Source organism: Paroedura picta, chromosome 6 (genome assembly GCF_049243985.1).
Source record: "Paroedura picta isolate Pp20150507F chromosome 6, Ppicta_v3.0, whole genome shotgun sequence".
In the NCBI taxonomy this organism is placed as follows: Eukaryota; Metazoa; Chordata; class Lepidosauria; order Squamata; family Gekkonidae; genus Paroedura; species Paroedura picta.
The window spans coordinates 26,688,859-26,709,256 of NC_135374.1; the positions used below are offsets into that span (position 1 = coordinate 26,688,859).

Consider the following 20,398-nt stretch of genomic DNA (forward strand, 5'->3'; position numbering starts at 1 on the left):
AGCTAATTAAACTTCATATTCCTTTTGATAGCATTGTCCAAAAACATGTTAAACATACTGAACATATCCTGCTAAACACGTTAAACATACTGAACATTTCTCAGTGAATGTATTAAGTATGCGTGATTGAGAACAATGGCGTCCTAGGCTGCAATTTTGTATTTGCTTAATTGATATGAAGCCCCAATGTACTTAATTGCATTGCATATTGTTATGTCATTATAATATTTGTATTGTGTTCATTATAAAAATTACAAATGTGCCCTGGAATTTTGTTTTCCGATTCGCTCTAGTACATTTTATACCTCTTTTTTTCTGATTTAAAACTCATACACAATTTTGTGAAAGATTGTTAGCTAGGATCTTTAACATAACCCTTATAGAAGTCAACTTGAGAGTTTGAATTGACTGAATAGTTCCATATTTTGAAAGATTAGGCTTTACTGTGGCTGATTTAGAAGTAATGTTTGTGTTTCTTTTTATTACAGGTCTAGTTTGCATGAAGTCAAGCACTTCAGTAGTTGAACTTGTTATGCTGCTTTGTTCACAGGTAAGATGTCTCCTAGATTTAGCAGTAATGCATTTTTAATTTGTTCATTTTGTTGGATACTTAAGTAACTGCTTAAGCATTACTCTATGTTACTATATTACTCTATGTAACTGCTAAGCATTACTCTGTGTTAACTACAACAACTGATCTGGCACACTGAAATGCAAAGAAACTTTTATATATACCAACATTTGTAGAACAGAGATACCGTCATATGCTGTTCATGGTGTGTAAAACCTTCGCCATTTACAATTATTAGAATTTTAATAAAATAGAATTAATAACTGGGTAAGCTAAAACCATTTAACCATCTTTAATTTAGCCTTTTAAAATCTTGTTAACGGGCTGTTAATTATTTGGCTTTTTCTAGAATGTTTCTCCCTCCCCCTCACTCACATCTGTTAAAAAACATTGCTTTGCAAGCCAGTTAGGGTTGCTGCAACATATGACAATGTATGACATTCATAATGTGAGTTAATGTGGGCTACAATAGAGGGCTGCTGCATCCTGGATGAGCTAAGAAAGGCAGCAGGAGAATGTTTAGTTAAAGGTGATAAATGAGCATTGTAGTGTGAGCATAAAATGCCATGTATAAGGGGGATTTAGGGTCAGAAAGCTGGGTGTGAGATTTTGTTGTCATTGTAAATTGACAATAAATCTAAACTTCGTAAAATATTTATGGATAAAACATTTTGTGGTCTTTTTAATCCATTAAACATATTTAGTTCTAAATATTAGTCTAATATCTGCTTTTCTATTACCCTTTTTCTGTAATGAAGATGTATTCCTCAGAACAATTTCACATAAGAAGTAGCGTTTCTTGTCAATATGAAGTATTACTCTTAATTGCACATTTTGTATTAATTTCTCTGTAGACTGAATTCTGGTTTTCCTTTTACTTTGTAATCACAGTTTGTAGGCACAAACTAGTTTAAACAGTTTGTAGTTTAAAGCCAGTATTAATTACAATTAGTTTGGGGTATTTTCTTGGCTTACCTGCTGTCTGCTGGTCTGCAGGCTGTATTTCTTCGATTTGGATCCCACAAGGAAATAATTAGGTCTTTTTGTTGTTGTAACACAGAATGGTTATTGGCAAGGGAAAGCCTAAAGAAAATATGTCCTTGGCAGGAATCCTTATGAGGAGGTTGAGCTAAAAAAACTCCTGGAGACAGCTTGAAAAAATTGTTAACTAATGGTTAAGTCCTGGGTTCAAGAGGAATTCTGAAGCATCCATTAAAGCCGCTGCATTTTTCCTAGGGCAAGAAGAACTTCTAAATACCTTCTACTATGCCCTTCACTTTAACTGCAGTTCACAAGGATAAAATAGAATGCAGCATTAGGGTTTAGTGTGTTTTGATGGCCTCATCATCTAATCATAGGTTTAACATTACTCATTTGCTGGCTCCAGGAATTCCTGCCATTAAGGGCTCTAGAGATGTAACTGGCCTCAAATATTGATTGAGGGGAAGAGTGAGAAATTTAAGCTCTTCTGCTCCCCCTCCCCCGCCTTTAGATATCAGAGTGAAGCTATGCAACAAATACAGCTACATTCTGTTACATTTTAGAAAGGTAAAGTTAGGTTGATTGATAAGTAATTCACTTTCCCCTTTACTGTCCCCTCTGAAACGTGAAAGCAGATGTTTTGTTCGTAAGTTGACAAAAATAACATTGACTTACTCAACGAAAAACAATTCCAGACTTTCAGCCTTTTAGTTTCTGAACTTGACACTTTAAACAATCCAAGTGTGATACTTCAGAAGCCTCTCATGGGTTTTCCCTTCTAATTAACTTTGCCATTTCAAAAACATAATGTAGTATAGAGGGATAAGGCAATCTAGCATATTGCATTTACTGGAAGAATCAGAAATATGTGTTTTTGTTTTTACCAAGTTTACTATCTCCTTCAGTATAATGTTTAGTGAATGCATTCTTGTTAATTACTTCTGTATTGATTAGTATACTGTTAATTTATTTGAATTATACCCTTTCCTAAGGAATGAAACATAATAATATTAAAATCCAAATGTCATAACATGCAAAATAACTATAACGAATATCTAAAATAAACTACAGAAGCCAGGATACCATCTCCAGAATCTCCTCAGTTGTGATCCCAAATTCCTACTACAATAATAGAATAACAGAGATGGAAGGGATTTCCTGGGTCATCTAGTCCAACCCCATGCACAATGCAGGACACTCACAACCCTATTGCTCATCCACTGTAACCTGCCACCCCCTTGAACCTTCACAGAATCAGCCTCTCTGTCAGATGCCTATCCAGACTCTATTTAAACATTTCCAAAGATGGAGAACCCACCACCTCCTAAGGAACCCTGCTCCACTGAGAAACTGCTCTAGCTGTCAGGAACTTCTTCTGGAAGTTTAGACGGAATTTCTTTTGAATCAGTTTCATCCCATTGGTTCTGGTCTGTCCCTCTGGCGCAAGAGAGAACAACTCTGCTCCATCCTCTATATCAGTGGTCCCCAACCTTTTTATCACCGGGGACCACTCAACGCCTTTTACTGAGGCCCGGAGGGGGGGTAGTTTACTCCTCTAGTCTCAACCACTGCCCTAATGCTCTCTGATCGCTATGGTAATGTTTAAACATCCCTTCAAAAAAAGATACAGACATGCCACAACAATGAACATAAGGAACATTTTATTTTCATGGAATTTTTAACTAATGACAATGATAAATCAATGGGAACCCTGAGCTTGTTTCTCTGCAACGAGATAGTCCCATCTGGGAGTGATGGGAGACAATGACACCCGAATTGTGTTGTAAAGGGCCGGGGGGAATGAAGTAAAGGGCCAGGGGGGGGGAGAAGGCATCCTTCGGGGCCCACCTCCAATTAGTCAAAGGACCACATGTGGTCCGCGGCCCACAGGTTGGGGATCGCTACTCTATATGGCTGCCTTTTAAATACAAATATGGTTATCAGATCACTGACACCCAAGTCCTAAAAGCTTCCTTGGCTTCTAAATACATCAGTCCCAATACTTTACAACTCACCATCTCATTCTCCTTATGTGACAGTCCTACTCCTGCAATATCCACTATACCTCAGGCTAAGATTTCTGCTATGTATCATATGCCTTATCCTTTTTCACATCATACAAAATAGCGATCTAAAATTTCCAAGCATTAAAACAACAAAATTTCTCCCCCCTCCCCCTCAGAAGATCCTCAAACTGTCTTTCCAGATTTTTGGTATGCTTTGGCAGAAGTTTATAAGCAGCCACTGTTGCAAGAATTTACTTTTAAAAATTGGATTGTGTTCTTTTCTGTGATTTCATTGATGCCCTTGACTGTATTTATATTTTGTATCTTTACTAGGGATCTTTACTAGGGATGAGCAGTCAGATATTACCAACTTGTTAAAATGCCCAATATTTCAGGGACAGGATTAGAAATATTCTGATACTCTTCTTCACAATATATTTTTGGATTCTGATAACATCAGAATTGGGAATTCTGTTAGGAAGGCAGGAGCTACTAGGGAGGAGGGAGCACTCCCCAGCAGAACACCTGCCTTTATTTATTTATCAAATTTATATCCCTCTCCCTTTCCCCCAAATGAGATCCAAGGTGATTAACAGCATATAAGATACACCAATAAAAACAATGCAACAATATAATAAATTATCTTTAACAATATAAAATGGTTAAAATCTATTACCATTAAAATCTAACCCCTGTCAAGCAGAGTAGAATGCATGGATGGTGAAGACACAGCTTTCCAGCTGTCTGGTGGATCACAATCAGCCAAAGGCCTACTGAAAAAGAGTAACTTTACATATGCTGCAGAGCCTAGGGACAACTGGTTTCACAGGACAGGAGCCACTACTGAAAAGGCCCTTGTCATTGTTAACACAACGTGGGCAGTTTGTGGACGAGGGACATTCAATAAATGCCGAGATAAAGATCAGAGAAAGATCAGAGATAATAGGGAGGATCATTCCGGGAGAGGCAGTCCCAAAGATATGAGAATCCCAGGCTGCTTAGGGCTTTATAGGTAAGTACCAACACTTTAAATTGGCACAAGAAACTAACCGCCCAGAGCCATAAGGAAGGGCGGTATAAAAATCTAAATAAACAAATAAATAAAATAAATACAAGAGCCTCTTGTGGCGCAGAGTGGAAAGGCAGCCGTCTGAAAGCTTTGCCCATGAGGCTGGGAGTTCAATCCCAGCAGCCGGCTCAAGGTCAACTCAGCCTTCCATCCTTCCGAGGTCGGTAAAATGAGTACCCAGCTTGCTGGGGGGTAAACGGTAATGACTGGGGAAGGCACTGGCAAACCACCCCGTATTGAGTCTGCCATGAAAACGCTAGAGGGCGTCACCCCAAGGGTCAGACATGACTCGGTGCTTGCACAGGGGATACCTTTACCTTTACCTTAAAATAAATAATTGGGAGGCAGAGCAACTGCGATGGGATAACTTATATGTGCAGACCAGGACACTCCTGCCAGCAATCTGGCAGCTGCATTCTGGACGACTTGCAGCTTTGAAAGCATCCTCAAAAGTAGCTTTGCACAGAGCACATTACAGTAGTCTAGTCTTGAGATGACTATTAATGAATTACCATGGCAAAGTCTTCCTGACACAGATAGGGAGCTAGTTGGTGGGCATGGCTTAGAAGGTAAAATTCAGTCTTTGTCACCGATAACCCATATTTGTCCATGGAAAGCAAAGAATCAAGCCCTGCTCCTGAAACTGTAGAAATATTGATCCTATTAAGGTACAAGTAGTCACCCCAAGCATCCATAATCTCTGTCTTGTATTAGCTTCAACCAACCCTCAACTAGCCATTTCATCACTGAATATAGACAGGATGCCAATACCAGAATTCCAGCTACCAGTCACTCCTCAAATAAAGAGGTAGAGTAGTGTGTTGTCTTCATATTGATGGCACCCCACTCCAAACCTCCTGACAATCTGCCATAGGACACATCTAGATGTTAAATAACATTGGGGAGAGAATTGACTCCTATGGAATTCTACAGGTTAAGGCCTGTGATGATGACATCTCTCCACCTATGATTCTTTTGAAATGTGAGGTTGGAGGAGAGTCTTATGGAAACCATGGACTGCCCCAAAAATACACAAGTGGGTACAAATCAAGCTGGAACTCTCCCTGGAAACTCAAATGAGGAAAATGAGGAAATAATACATTATGAGAAGACATAAGTCACTGGAAAAGACAATAAGGAAGCAGGAAAAGAATAATAATAAGAAGAGTTGGTTCTTATATGCTGCTTTTCCCTACCTGAAGGAGGCTCAAAGCGGCTTACAGTCGCCTTCCCATTCCTCTCCTCACAACAGACACCCTGTGGGGTGGGTGCGGCTGAGAGAGCCCTGATATCACTGCCCGGTCAGAATAGTTTTATCAGTGCCGTGGCAAAAGTTGAAGGCAGCAGGAAAAGAGGAAGATCCAACATGTGATTGGTAGATTCAATCAAGGAAGACACAGCCTTCAGTTTGTAAGACCGAAACCAGGATGTTAATGATAGGACATTTTGATGGACATTCATTCATGGGGTCACTGTAAGTCCGTAATGACTTGATGGCACTTAATACACACAATATGACTGGATGGTAAAAACTATGAAAATGCACAGCTTTGAATCAAATCAGATTATAATCAAGCAAACGCAACATGTTTTAAAAAAAATACTTTGGTATCCAATATTACCCCGGCTTTTATAATATCCATTTCCAGTCCTTGTTAGGAGTTTTCATCTTGCATTTTGTGATACAGAAATTAAGCATTGCTTGAAATATGACCAGTTTTGATTGAGTGTCTCAAAATTAATTACATTTTCCAGTCTGTTGTAGGAATTTGAAGTGTGTATCTTCAAAAAGGTAGATGATTTGAGAAAGCTTTTGAAAAGATTTTGTTTGCATAAACCAGAGTAACAGTAGACATTGAAAAAGGAAAGGGAAATGCAAAGTTTGTTTTCCTTTCATTTGCTACAGCAAATTAGATGCTTTTATGCTCTTTATGTTGGAAATTCCATGTTAACGACTACAGATTAGCAAGGATGTCAGAATTTTTTTTCTTATCTGAGCTCCTGAATAAACTTAACATTGCCAGCGGCTCATGTCCAAGGTATGGTCTAAATTTACATGAAATATCACATTACAAACGTCTGAAGGTACATGTCATGGATAATTGTGTTCATATGGGCAGGTTTTTAGACTCTGAAGGATATGCAATCAAGTCTGTACCCTCAGAGGAATTTAGACTTTGTAAAAAAATGTGTTTCAAGGATATGGAAACTCCTATAGGATTTCTGCAATATTTGGCATTGAGAAACGGCTGTTGTTTCTTTGCATTTTGGTTGGTATTGTCCCTTTTTAGTAGCTTTCCATCATATGCGATAGGACTGTACAAATATCAATCTGAGATAAAAATTAGATTGATTTTTAAAATATATGTCTATGGCTCCAGCATATTTTAATAGAGAATTTATATGCAATGACATGGTCAATGAATTTGAATGAAGTTAATGTTCAGGGGTGGGGTAACTGATGGAGTGGGATTAAGACATTGTTTTTGATGAGATCTGTCCTTTATTAACTATTCTTTGTTCCTGAGATTCTGCTTTATAGTAAGGCAGCATTCTCAAATAAACCATGAAGCTTTCTTAAAGTTTGATTTTCTCTTTTAGTATACTTTCTTCTTTGATACAGAGCAGATTTGGTTTTCAGCAATATTTCCTTTCTCTTCTTTAAGAACTACAATAGCTTCTAACTATTTCCAGATTGTTATAAAAACTTTGGAGTACTGATATATTCAGGAACTGAATTATGTTGTCTTGTGTGACTCTTCACCTTTATATAATATATATATAAAGCTTTTGAAACCAGTTTCACCTTGTTATGCCCTATCTGTTGTCAGTGATTTTGTTTTAAATTCAAGAGTGATAATATAAATAGATATTAAATAAATATGTAGCATCAGTGAATTTGTTACTTGAATTGAAATTCCAAAGCACATATGATAGTTACCTGTCTTAAATATTTTTCACTTCCCCCTTCCCCCAGGAACATTTGACTTATTCTGTTGATTAACTAAAGGGTATTTATACATTATGGCAATATAATCCAAAAGGTTTTTTTTAAAATAAAGGCTTTTGGATAAAGGGCCATTTGGATAAAGGGAATACCCTGTCCATATCACCTTTCCTTAATAACATATTTACTTTCAGACATTATGTGATGAATGAATGAGATCATCCTAGAGGCACTGCTTTGGGGCTGATTAGTCTTGAAACTAGAAAAAATATTGCTTTATAGTTAACAGATAATAGTCCCAATGAGATGCTCCTAGGGAGGAGAACATAACTGAACTCCTTTTACATCTAATCTAAGCTTTTAATATATGGGTGTGTTATATATGCTAGAAGAAAGCACACAGCAAAGATAGACAAAACTTAAAAAAACATGCTTAAATAGTGTAAATATCTTCCATATATAAATAGTGTTTGCAATTAGTGAGATGTGAACATAGAAGTCATGGAAAAATCTCTTTAAAATGGTTCATATCTAGACCAGGGATCAATAATATGGGTAGTCTTCCTTTTGGCATCTAAAGGCAAGACATTTGGTACTATTTTATTACATAACCCCAGGCAGCTAAGGGGCACTTTGATAACACAAACAGGATAATTTAGTGAACACTGTACACAATTCACCAAAACAATGAATATAATCCAACCAGTGAGTTTATATGGCTTTAGATGGAAAAGCTTCTGAATCCCTAATCCAAATTCCAGTATTATTCTTACAAAAAGCAGGGCATTGCTTGGAAAAAGGGGACAACAATACATTCAACTTGAATCCTGGAGATTATAGGTTATACGATACCCCAAATTTTGTTTAATTATTTGAAGAGGTCAAATATCTTCCTAGCCTGCGAACTTGGCACCTAGCTAGCAGGTGGTGATCTAAGCATTTGCACATGTTAGGGTACCTGTGTCAGCTCACCAGAGCATTGCGGCATGCTAATCCAGGGAATGTTTTACATGTCTGGTTCCCATTTATGGGCCCGCAGACAAACTTCCCGGTATGCTAAGTACACAACCTATTTTGTCCCACAGTAAGACAGTATGTGAAAGAGAATATAGAAATAAAGACCTTGACTTTCAACTTCTTTTAAAAATCTGTATTTTGGTGTTTGGTACAGTAGTAATGAAAAGGTAGTAACCTATGGCCTAGTGGCAGAACCTATGGCTTAGTGGCAGAACTTGGGTACATAAAGTCCCAAGTTGAATCTCCAGCATCTCTGTGGAAGAGTTGCTGTGGTACTCACGCTGCATCTTGCAGAGAGCCACATTTGCAATTACTATCAACCAAAAGATCCATATTACTACAGGTCCTGGGTGCCACCCAAAAATATATAATACCATGATATGACTTTTAATATCAGATACATAACTACCAAACTCTAAATTTTTTGACAGCTACCGTGAGCCTCCAGAGAAGGTTAGGGGTATAAATGTAATAGTAAATAAATAAAAAATAAAAAAGTAATTCTTAAATGACTCTCTAATTCTGTACATGTAGGATTCTCACTCCCCACCACTGCTGAATCTTGGGTATTCATAGTGAAAGGAAGGGCATTCTTCACCTCCTTTTCTCAAGGCGCCCAGAGGAGAGAAAATGGATTATGGAGAAAGGGGGGGGGGGTGTAAACCACCACCATATCACTGTAGCCACCTTGCTCTTTTCCTGGGTGGCTGACATGGTAGTCATTCTGTCTTCCCTGCAGCCTGCTTTTTCTTCTGTGAGCAGCTTTGGGATGGGCTGGAGGCTGTCCTTTGCTGAAAGGAAAAGCATTGCTGAATCTATGCAAGTACTGCTCCAGCATCCAATCACATTTCAGTGATGGTGTGGAATGTTGGAGGAAAGCATAGCAAGGAATTAGTTGAGGTCCTCCTCAAGGAGAGTACAGTAATAATTTGGGTCTGCCTTGACAAGATGGCATTTTGACGAGTAGTTCTACCTGGTAACACGGCAGAATGGTTTTTAACTCTGCATGTGGGAGAGGGCAGAGTATCCTGTTCGGAGACCTGTCCCGGTTGATGAGCAGACCTTGTGCCATTTTAGTCTGACTCTTGGGAAGAGGCAGGCTAATGTTCGTAGAATCCGGTATGTGTAAAGGGATGCAACCTAGTGGCTAGTAAGTGAAAGTCTGTACCTGCAAGCATTAAAGAAAAATCAAACTATACTTTGAAGCCACAACTAGCTTAAATTTTTGTTCCTTAGTTAGGCTTCTCTTTTCACTGTCTCAAGACCTATGCTGCTGATCTGTTCTTTAAAATTAGCTTTATTTGTTATTTACATACAATTCCTACCTTAGCGATCTTCCTTTAAGATAGATTCAGGTGGGTAACCATGTTGGTCTGAAGCAAAAGAACTAAGCTTGAGTACAGTGGCACCTTTAAGACCAACAAAGTTTAAGCCTGGGTATAAACAGGCTTTCGTGTGCATGCCCACTTCTTCAGATACATTGAAACCAAACTTCCTCAACAGCTACACATGTATTACATCTCTCAGCCTATATTTAATGGTTGAGGAAGACTTGTTTCAGTGTCTCTCAGCCAGATTCTCCACACTCTGGGCGGTATAAAAATCTAAATAAATAAATAAATCTCTATAATCTGCAACAATATAGTAGTAGTTGCATGTTTATTCAGTCAATTGACCCATATAAATGATATCTGCAGAAAACTATAACAATTAATAGTAGAAGTTAATACATAAGGTGTCATGAAAAAATACAAGAATGTTGCTACATGAAAATATTGAAATAGTAAAACAATGTTAAAACAATTAATTGTCGGGAACAAATATAAAGTTATTGTGGGTAAGGAAAAACAAAAGGGTTATAACATGTAAAGAAGAAGGGGGAAGAAACCTCAGAGGAGTTAACTACAGAGACAAGGAAACAAGGAGTCTTCTTGAACCAGTCCATTAACCCAAGTGAAAAGATGGCATTTACCTATCCATTACTATCTTTTGGACATTCTTTTAGCTCTTATTCTGGTAGAAATGTAAAGGAATCTTTCTACCATGTTAAAATTAGTGGGTCTTTATCCTTTAGCAAAATTTTAACTAGAGTGTCACTATTATGAGAGGACAAAGATGAATGTCTAGTATAATGGGATAGTAAAGGTAGGATATTTTCAAATGCTTTCATAAAAGGGACAATATAATAAAATATGTGAAATTGTCTCAGGTTGGGCAGTATCTCAAGGACATAAACTTAGCTCTGGTGGATGACTGAGAAACCTGCCCTTGAGGAAAGCTTGAGGAATGAGTTAAAACTTGCTCTTGAGAAGGCCCATTGGTATTTTGCTATGGAAATGTTTGTATGGAGCTGGAGTATTTCCTGACCATCCTTTCAGCTACAACAATATGAATTTAAATAGGATTTCTATTTCACTTCATAGTATAATGAGAATTAAAAGAAAACTGTTCAGACTAATAATGTAGCTAATTGGGTTCCAAAATGTGCTGTTTCATGGGCTTCCTGTTCTGAGGATGAGGAAATGGAAGAATCAGGTCTCTGTTCATGAACAGCTGGGTCTAGAAGCAGGTCCAGTGAAAGAAGATCAGGAAGCAAGAATGCTTTCCAGCCAGGCTGCTCATTCTGGTAGTAGTTGAAAGAAATGGGACAGAGATCACAGCATCAGTCACTGCCTGCTTCTCCTGCCTGCAGAATGCAGAAGACAGAGAGAGTGCCAGCCTGAGAGAAATACATAAGTATCCATTTAATTGTACAACAGTGATCAGAGTTAATTCCTGGAACAGGAACTAAAAGCTGGTAGAAAGACATAGGGCTTGCACCTGGAGGATAAGGGATGAATGAACTAATTGCCATGTTCATCTCTGGGCTAGTTGTTGTGGCCAGAGTTCCAGGTTCCTCTTGGTGCTTACTCCCTCAAGTCCTCCCTCCCCTTTTCTCAGGCTCTTGGAGCAATCTGGCCTTCTATTGCGTTCTGAATGTTATGGCTGTCCCCTTCCTGCCCCTTGGAGTCAAGCTGTAAACTATGCATATCCTTTAATGATAAGGTGGTGCATCCTGTAAGATCACAGGCTGGGAACAAATGTCCCGGGGGGGGGGGGCTGGCTGTTCCAGACTTTTGTATAGGTTTAGCACAAAAGTGTCCTATGCAGGCATTTGTAGTCTCCTCAATAAACTACTGAGTTTCCTCCAGGACTCTGATTTTGCCTTGGGGAAGAATTGCTATGAAACATGACACAGATGAGGCAGATAATAGGCACACATTGAACAAAGTTTGGTATGGAAGCAACCTTGGTAGCAATTTAAATCTGGCACAGATGCATTGAAACAAGACATCCTCAATCATTACATATGCTATCTATATGTAATGGGAGAGGAAGTCCTGTTTCAATGTATCTGTGCCAGATTCCCCACAATCTTTGTACTCTAAAACAATATGAATTTAAATAGGATTTCTATTTCACTTCATGGAATTAAAAGAAAATTGTTAAATTGTCTGTGGATCTAGAAGCAGATCCAGTGAAAGAAGCATCAAGAAGCAAATACGCTTCTCAGCCAGACTGCTCACTCTGGCAGGAGATGGAAGAAATGGGACAAAGCTCAGAGCATTAGTCACCACCAGCTTCTCCTGGATTAGCAGAGCACGGAAGACAGAGTGCATGGCAGTCTGTGAAAGATGAAAAAGCTCTCATTCAATTGCACATGAGCGATCAAAGCTAATTCCTGTAGCAGAGTCATTACAGGAGTAGGAATGATAAGCTGGTAGAAAGTCAAAGGAGGACGATGGAAACTGCAGTAAGAAGGAACACCTGGACTTGAAGGGATGAGTCAGCTAATGAGTCATTGAACAAGACTCAATGTGGAAATAATCTTGCTCACCATGCCCTCTGTGAGCTGACCCACTTAGCAAACAGATTGCTACCTTGTACCCTGCTATTGCAGCTAGAAACTCAGACCCCCATCTCCTGCTCTGGCTTCCAAAGTTTGGGCACTGGACTCCAGGACTTCCTGTTCCATAAGCCTTTGTACTGAACTGTTGGCTCCCTGACTCTGGGCAGCTTTGCTGACCTTGCTCTTGTCTCTTGCCCTGATTGATTAAGATTGTATTTGTGCATCCCAGAGTGTATCCCATCTGGCTAGAGTGAAATCATCAGGCTCTCCCCTGAATGTAACATGCTGAGACTCTTGGACTTTGATTTTAATCTGTAGAATCTGCACATGGTGTGTTTTTTTAATCTGCATAGGGATTAATTTTATCCTCAGTTGCTAGAGAGTAAATGAGCAGAAAAGGTGTATTCAGTGATATATCTGCCCCCCCCCCCCCCCGCAAATATTTTTCCCCTGATGATGCAGCAACTGTCTGCAAGCCAGAATTGGTGAGGGGCTTTGTGGAGAAGAAGTGATGTGTTGATGATCTCTGTTCCTCCTACAATTTCTTCCTGGAGGGCGGTAGGAGACTGGGAAAGCTTCCAAATGAAGCTGTAGCTTTTGCTCACCTTATACATCACATTTATTTTTTGCCTATGTACTAGATACTTCATAGAATGCTGAGATGTTGCCGTCTCTGTCTGGAGGGCTTGAACTTTACAATGGGTAGACAAGACTGGATAGGGGAAGATGTCAGAAATTGATGAATGACTAGGATGGTGACATGAGGGAGAGTTAGATTGTGGTGTAAGGGCAGCTAAGGCAATCCCAGGGGGGTTAGAAAAGGCTTTCCTTTTTCAATATATAAATATGAATTAACTGAGTTCAGACAGCATGTGTTTAAACTACTTCATGTTGCCTCTGAAACACAAAATGGCAATGTAATAAGATTGTCCCAATTTAAATTTTTGGGTTGGAACACTACAAGAAATTACTACAGCCCATGTTCTACTTTGTACAAAATCTTCAAAATAAGGAACATTTTAGGAACACCAGAATGGAAACAAAACTTATTTGTAATCAACATTTTATGAGAAAGTTTATAATGCTGCTTTTCAGCAACTTTATATTAGTAAATACTTTGGCCACCTCATGAGAAGGAAGGACTCCCTGGAGAAGAGCCTAATGCTGGAAGCAATCGAGGGCAAAAGAAGAAGGGGATGACAGAGAATGAGGTGGTTGGATGCAGTCACTGAAGCAGCCGGTGCAAATTTAAATAGACTCCGGGGAATGGTAGAGGACAGGAAGGCCTGGAGGATCATTGTCCATGGGATCGCGACAGGTCGGACACGACTTCGCACCTAACCACAACAACATATTAGTATGATAGCCAGTGTGGCATAGTGGTTTAAGTATTGGACTAGGATCTGGGAAACTGTGGTCCTAATCTCCACTCTGCCATTGAAGCTCACTGAATGATCTTGGGCATGTCACATACTCTGAAGCGCAGATGTTTTTGAAGAGAATGATATAAGCCTCTTCAGGTTCTCATTGGGGAGAAAGAAAGTATAAATGAAGTAAATAAATAAATGGAAAATAGCATAGTAAAGAAGCACTAGGAATGATTTTAAATTTAAAACCCAGTGATGAATCGGGACTCAAAAATTTAGCATTCCATATGTGATATAAACTGAATAAACAGGTAATTGCCTTGAAAGGGGTGCTACGCTAGCTCAGTGTTCTTGAGAAGAAAATACACAAGGTACTTTATAACAGTGGTCCCCAACCTGCGGGCCGTGGCCCGGTGCCGGGCCGCGGCTCCCTCTCCCCGCCCCCCCCGCAGTAAAAAACTTCCTAGGCCGCAAGCTTGCGGCCCGGGAAGCTTCTTACTGCGGGAGGGCGGGGAGAGGGAATCAGGGCCGGGCCGGGCATCGTGCATGCGCGGCCCGCGGGCATGGCCCGATGCGTGGGCGTGGCCCGATGCCCTGCCGGTCCCCAGCCTCAGAAAGGTTGAGGGACCACTGCTTTTTAAGGTGGGCGGCTAATGTTTCTCCGGTTAATTTCAGCTACATAGCAAAGGTTCTTTTATATATATATATATATATATATATATATATATATATATATATATATATATATATATATATATATATATATATATATATAAAATTTACACATACATACATACATACATACATATATATAAATTACAGGTATTTGCTTACATATTCCCATGATGCATTGTTGTTTTTCTCTCCCCCTACCCACATTTTATTTTATTTATTTATTTGAAACATTTCATGGAAACATAGAATTGGAAGGGACCTCCAGGATAATCTTGTTCAACCCTCCCCCACACAGTGGAGGAACTCATAACTACCTGCCCACCCACAGTGACCCCAATTTCATGCCCGAGTTATCCCTCCATCAAAAATCTCCAGAATCCAGCCTGGCTTGGAGGAAATTCACTTACCATCCCACAGTGGTATAGCGTTGGCCAGAGGAGGGGCCCCAGTTGTCCCTGAAAGTTGTCCCTGAAAGCGTTGGCCAGAGGAGGGGCCCCAGTTGTCCCTTGTTGGCCTCAACCAAAGACCTGGTGGAAGAGCTCCATTTTACAGGCCCTGCAGAACTGAGACAGCTCCATCAGGACCCTCAGCTCTTCCCTGACCTCATTCCACCAGGTCAGTGCTAGGACTGGTAGAAGTCTGGTGGAACTTCCACCATTGTAAGTCTAGTGGAAGAGCTCTGTCTTGCAGGCTCCCCACAGAGTGCCATGTGTGGTACATCAATGAAGACTACCCTCCAAGAGGTCATTCCCTCAGGATGTTGACAGTACCATCCAAAGGACTTCATGGAGGCCCAGAAAGCAGTCACTCACCTCATCAGCAAGATGATTTCTATAGATGGCCAACCCTTCTCCCGCATGGAAGATGTGGCCATTCACCAACTGCTGCAACAACTGGCACCCTGGTACTCTGTCCCCTGATGGGGGACCATGAGTCAGCAAGTATTGCCCACCATACAACATTCTGCATTCGCAGTGGTTAAGGCTCAACTCTCCAGAGCACAAGGCAGAACTTCACACTTCATTGCAGACTTCTGGAGCAGCCAGCAGTACAGCTACCTGTTCCTCACTGCCCACCAGTGGCAACCAGAGGACTTCTCTATCCAGACTTGTTGAGGCATTGCCCAGACCAAGGAGGGACAGTCCCGCCACCAGGTTACAAATTGTTCCTACTCCCTGCACATGATACAGAGTGGCCTGAGTCCACCTAACACTCATACCCAATCAGGGGTCAGGTGTTTACAATCAGGAAGGGTGGGAAGGTATAAAATGTGGGTCCTCCGCTGACATACTGAATAGCTAAGTCCCTCTACTTGGCATGAGGAGAGACAGAGTGGCTCAAAACCCTGAGTCCAACTAACACCCCAGTACAACCAGAAGGCGGGTGTTCACAATCAGGATAGGGAGGTTATAAATGTGGGTTCTCATTTTAGGCACCCAGTAACTAAGACCTTTTGCTCTATGTAAGCAAAGAGATGGGGGTGGCTCAGAGGCCTGAGTCTACCTCACACTCAAACCCCACCAGAGAAGAGGTATTCACAATCAAGACTGTGTTCTACTTTTAACAAGTTCCTTGCCTCGCTCTAATTCCTCACACCAAATAGAGGGGAGGGTGCAGAACTGAGCTAAGTATATATATAGAACATTCTGATCCTATAGAGCAGAATGGGTAACAGTCAACAGTGGCCATTAAGCTTTGGAGTTTCCAAGGCAGGAAAATTCTAATCTTCCTGTTGCTTTAAAGTTTAATAAACATTTTTATTGAGTACTGATAATGTGTTTGAAAATGTATTCATTCAGGAACCACAATGAGTTTCTTGATAGTTCATGAAGTTCATGCCAGTTGTCCTGCCACGAACTTTAGTTTGTGAACCATAAACTGCCCAAAATTTGTGATCTGTTTTGCACCCATCACTAGTTCTAAGATGGATCAAAGGTGTAATCAATAAATTGAAAAGATATTGATGAACATGGGGAAGCAAGTAATCTTCTGAAATATTTTTTCATATTGTTTTATTTCTTTTGAATATACCGTATGTATTTTGTAGTCTCAGCTGGTGTTGACTTTCCAGCAACCATTAACAACTGAAAAATTAAAAACACAGTCAGAAGTCAATTTCCATCTAGTTCCCAACCATTTCCCTAAGGAAATTGCAAATGGTCGTTGGATGCAACATAAAACTTACTTTAAAATATGCAGTAAAAAATAGCTTTGATTGTTCATTATGCTATGGCAGAGATTGACATAAAACTGACAGTACACAGTAGACTTTTTAAATGAGCTTCACTGCTAAACATAATTTTATCTTGTTTAGAATCTACTCTGTAATTAGTATACCAAAATTGCCCAGTAAACCTCTTTGATTTGCAAAATACCTGTACAAATGTTTAGTTTAAGAACTATCTTTCCATGTTTTAAGTCCTGTGTGAATAATCATTTACTAAAGCGGACCATTCATTAAAACTTTAATCAGTGCATAGTTTTAACATTTTGGTGCAGTGTTATTCATAGCATTATAACATCATAGAATGGAGATTTTATAAGACTGTGCATATGGTAGCCTGAAAAGGCTCTGCAAAACATTGTATAAACATGTTTTGATATATCAAAATTAAACACATGCATGTTTTTTAAAAATTCGTTTAAAGCTGTATTTTCTTTTCCCTCTTTAGGAATGGCAGAATTCCATTCAGAAGAATGCAGGACTTGCATTTATTGAGCTCATCAATGAAGGAAGGTAATTAATTTTAAAGATTTTGGACTAGTAGTCATTTGGTGCCTTAATTCCATTGGGTGATGATACTTTTGCCATCTGCTCTGGGGAAACACTTGAGGAAAATAGTGTTTTAGCTGAACAGCTTTAGAATAGAGGTGTTTTGAGAAATGTTTGTTTCTATATAAAATGTGGATTTTACCATTTATAACCTGAAAACACCTGTGCAAACTTGAGGGTTTTTCCCTCCCTGAAATTGAACTACCTTTTTACTTAAGTAGCAAGAGTTTTATTTCGTTGTTATTAGAGATAGAATATAAGAAACCCAATCTGCTAATCCATCTGTCACTCCCATCTGCTTTCCAAAAACAGTGTTCATATAATATAATATATTTGTACAGTTAACGGACATTATTTTTGCCATAATTCTTTTGGCTAATTTGAAATATTATAACATAAAATCAGCTCTTGCTTTTTGTAAAAAATAATTAAGACTTAGGTGCTACTGAGTTCCATTTTTTTTTTTACTTTTAATTTAGTAGAATGCAGATACCCAACTCATGATAGTAATTTTATTGTTGAAGCTTGTGACATCTATTGCCTTTTGCATACTCTTTCGGAGATACATAAAATTCGTTGAGCAAGTAGTATGCTATGTAAATAATAGAGACACACCTTGATAACATAGTAGCATTATTTCTCTTCATATGTTGAATCCAGTTGCCTGATGGTTGCTCACAGGCCTGGCCCTAATAAGGTTTCTCTCAAAGGCCAAACTGCCCTTTATTGACAGAAACATAGCCTGGAATACTGGCTGAACAATTGTGGTTGGCTGGCAGTAGTCACAGAGGGCTTCTTAAACCCTTTTATCATTTGTTTTTGTTTTTTTTAATCATAGTGTGTATTTGTTTTTTTAATACGATTTTTTGGCAAACCTGGAACATTTTCAGATTTATAAAAAGATCTGTTCTGTCCTTTCCAGGTTCTAGTTGCCACATTTGTGTATCCTCAGATTTGGCCACATTGATTGATTGTGCATGGGGCGGAATGCCCGGGCTGTCGGCAGCAGGGCTGTGGGGCTAATCCCCGATTATGCTTGACATCGCTGCCATCCCAGCCACTGCCCAGCCCTGGCTCGACTCAGGCCCTCAGATGGCCCATAGTAAGCGAACGCAGATTCTTCCATTTTCCCTGAGATGCCGTGGGCGCCATTGGGGGTAGTGCCATTGGGCCAGCACTGTGCATAATCGGTGTCCTTACAGGGACACGGCATGCCCCTGTCAGCATTGCGGCATTCCCCCACCTTGGTAGGAGAGTGGCATGCCGCAGCCCTGCCATCGTGCAGTAGGGGCCCTATGCCCCTCATTCCAGCCCCAGCATACATGGGAAGAAGCAGGGCATGCTTCCCTGATTCAAGGACCAAGCAGTAGCCCAGCATGGTTTTTGCCGTGCATAATCGGTCATTGAAAATTAAATATACGGATAAGTAGAGATGTATGAGAAATTTACAGGAAAATTCCCCCACTGTTCTCTGCTTTTTCATCTGTTTTCTGATTCCCCTCAGCCACATTTCTCTACCCATTCACTCACTGACACCTCCTCCCCCCATCTTTGCCCATTCATATTGTATTCCTTTATCCCCTTATCCTCAAAAGTGGTCCTTACCTCTCCCCTGCCCTCTTGTTGCACCTTCTTTGCTCAGGATGGTCTGATACCTTTCCACTACTATCCTTGTACTTCTTACCACCCTTTCCTCCTTACTATTGCTCTGCCTACTTCCTTCCTTCCTTTGCTGCCCACTATGCTAGCTGCCCAGCAGCTTTCATGTCCCCCTGGCCATTTTGCCTCCTCAATGGCAGTAGTGCTGGTTTCTTGCCCAACCATCCTCTTTAACTGTGATGGCAGCTTCCCTGGCCGCTTTGCTGCCTCAACAGCAGTGATTGCTTCACTGCCTCAGTTGGTGGTAGCAGCTCTCCCACACAGCCACTTTGCTGTCTCAATTGTGGAAATGGTAGCAGTGACTCTCCCACCGAGAGTACTGGATCTTTATCTTGCTTGAACAGACAATGCTCTTGTTTTAGGAGGACTTAAACCCCGTTCCTAGTTTTACAGTTCCAAGATTTTTCTGCAAACCTGGAGCCCCCCCCCTCACAAGTTTGCTATTGATGTGAGCCCATCCATAGATTTAAATATTCACACATGGGGTTTCCATTGATTATTAGAGCCAGTTTGGTGTAGTGGTTAGGAGTGCGGACTTCTAATCTGGCATGCCGGGTTTGATTCTGCACTCCCCCACATGCAACCAGCTGGGTGACCTTGGGCTTGCCACAGCACTGATAAAACTGTTCTGACCGGGCAGTGATATCAGGGCTCTCTCAGCCTCTCCCACCCCACAGGGTGTCTGTTGTGGGGAGAGGAATGGGAAGGCGACTGTAAGCCGCTTTGAGCCTCCTTTGGGTAGGGAAAAGCGGCATATAAGAACCAACCTTCTTCTTCTAGAATATAAGATATGAACTTGTCTTCAGGGAGGGATGGACAATAAATCTTCTAAGTAATAATAATTATGTCTAGGTTATATATATATATATATATATATATATATGTATGTATGTATGTATGTATGTATGTATGTATGTATGTATGTATGTATGTATGTATGTATGTATATAATATAAATCTGAGGGGGGGAGGAATTTACATAATTTTCTTTGCTGTTAGTTATCTGGCAGCAATTCATTGAGGGGAAAGGGCAGGTTCTACCAAACATAACCTGCCCTAATAAACCACTTACATAAAAACATCTGATAATTAATATGAATTTGAAATAATATCTGTGGCAAAGGTCAACAACTACACTGAAGTCCACACATTGCTAGGAATTTTGGATATAACTGGATATAACTGAATATACAACAGTAGGAAAGAGCAGTCCAGTAGCACCTTAAAGATTAATAAAATTTGTGGCTGGATATGAGGTTTCGTGAGTCACTCCTCACTTCTTCAGATAGAGTTAGAATGTGATTCCATCGTATCTTCATATTTTGAAGAGTGGAGTAATTTCAGATGCCAAATGACAATAGCAGGTAAATGACAATAACAAGTGGCTGACAATAGTAAAAATGATTGGATTAAGTGTGATTTGCAGAGAGGTGATATGCAGTAG

At 40.0% G+C, this 20,398-nt stretch overlaps 1 protein-coding gene and 1 long non-coding RNA gene across 13 annotated transcripts in view; one reads left to right on the forward strand and one right to left on the reverse strand.

Annotated features, from left to right (window-relative positions):
• Window positions 1–2,007, reverse strand: part of LOC143839623 (uncharacterized) — a 116,025-nt gene extending 114,018 nt beyond the window's left edge. The window contains exon 1 of the long non-coding RNA XR_013231802.1: window positions 1,547–2,007. This is a non-coding gene — a long non-coding RNA (uncharacterized LOC143839623). The remainder of the gene's footprint in view (window positions 1–1,546) is intronic.
• The window catches only part of NBEA (neurobeachin), a 438,607-nt gene that overhangs the window by 153,714 nt on the left and 264,495 nt on the right, over window positions 1–20,398 (forward strand). For all 12 annotated transcript variants that reach the window (XM_077341872.1, XM_077341873.1, XM_077341876.1 and 9 more), the window contains 2 exons: window positions 489–550; window positions 17,195–17,259. In XM_077341872.1, coding sequence (XP_077197987.1) covers window positions 489–550; window positions 17,195–17,259 — 127 coding nt within the window. The remainder of the gene's footprint in view (window positions 1–488; window positions 551–17,194; window positions 17,260–20,398) is intronic.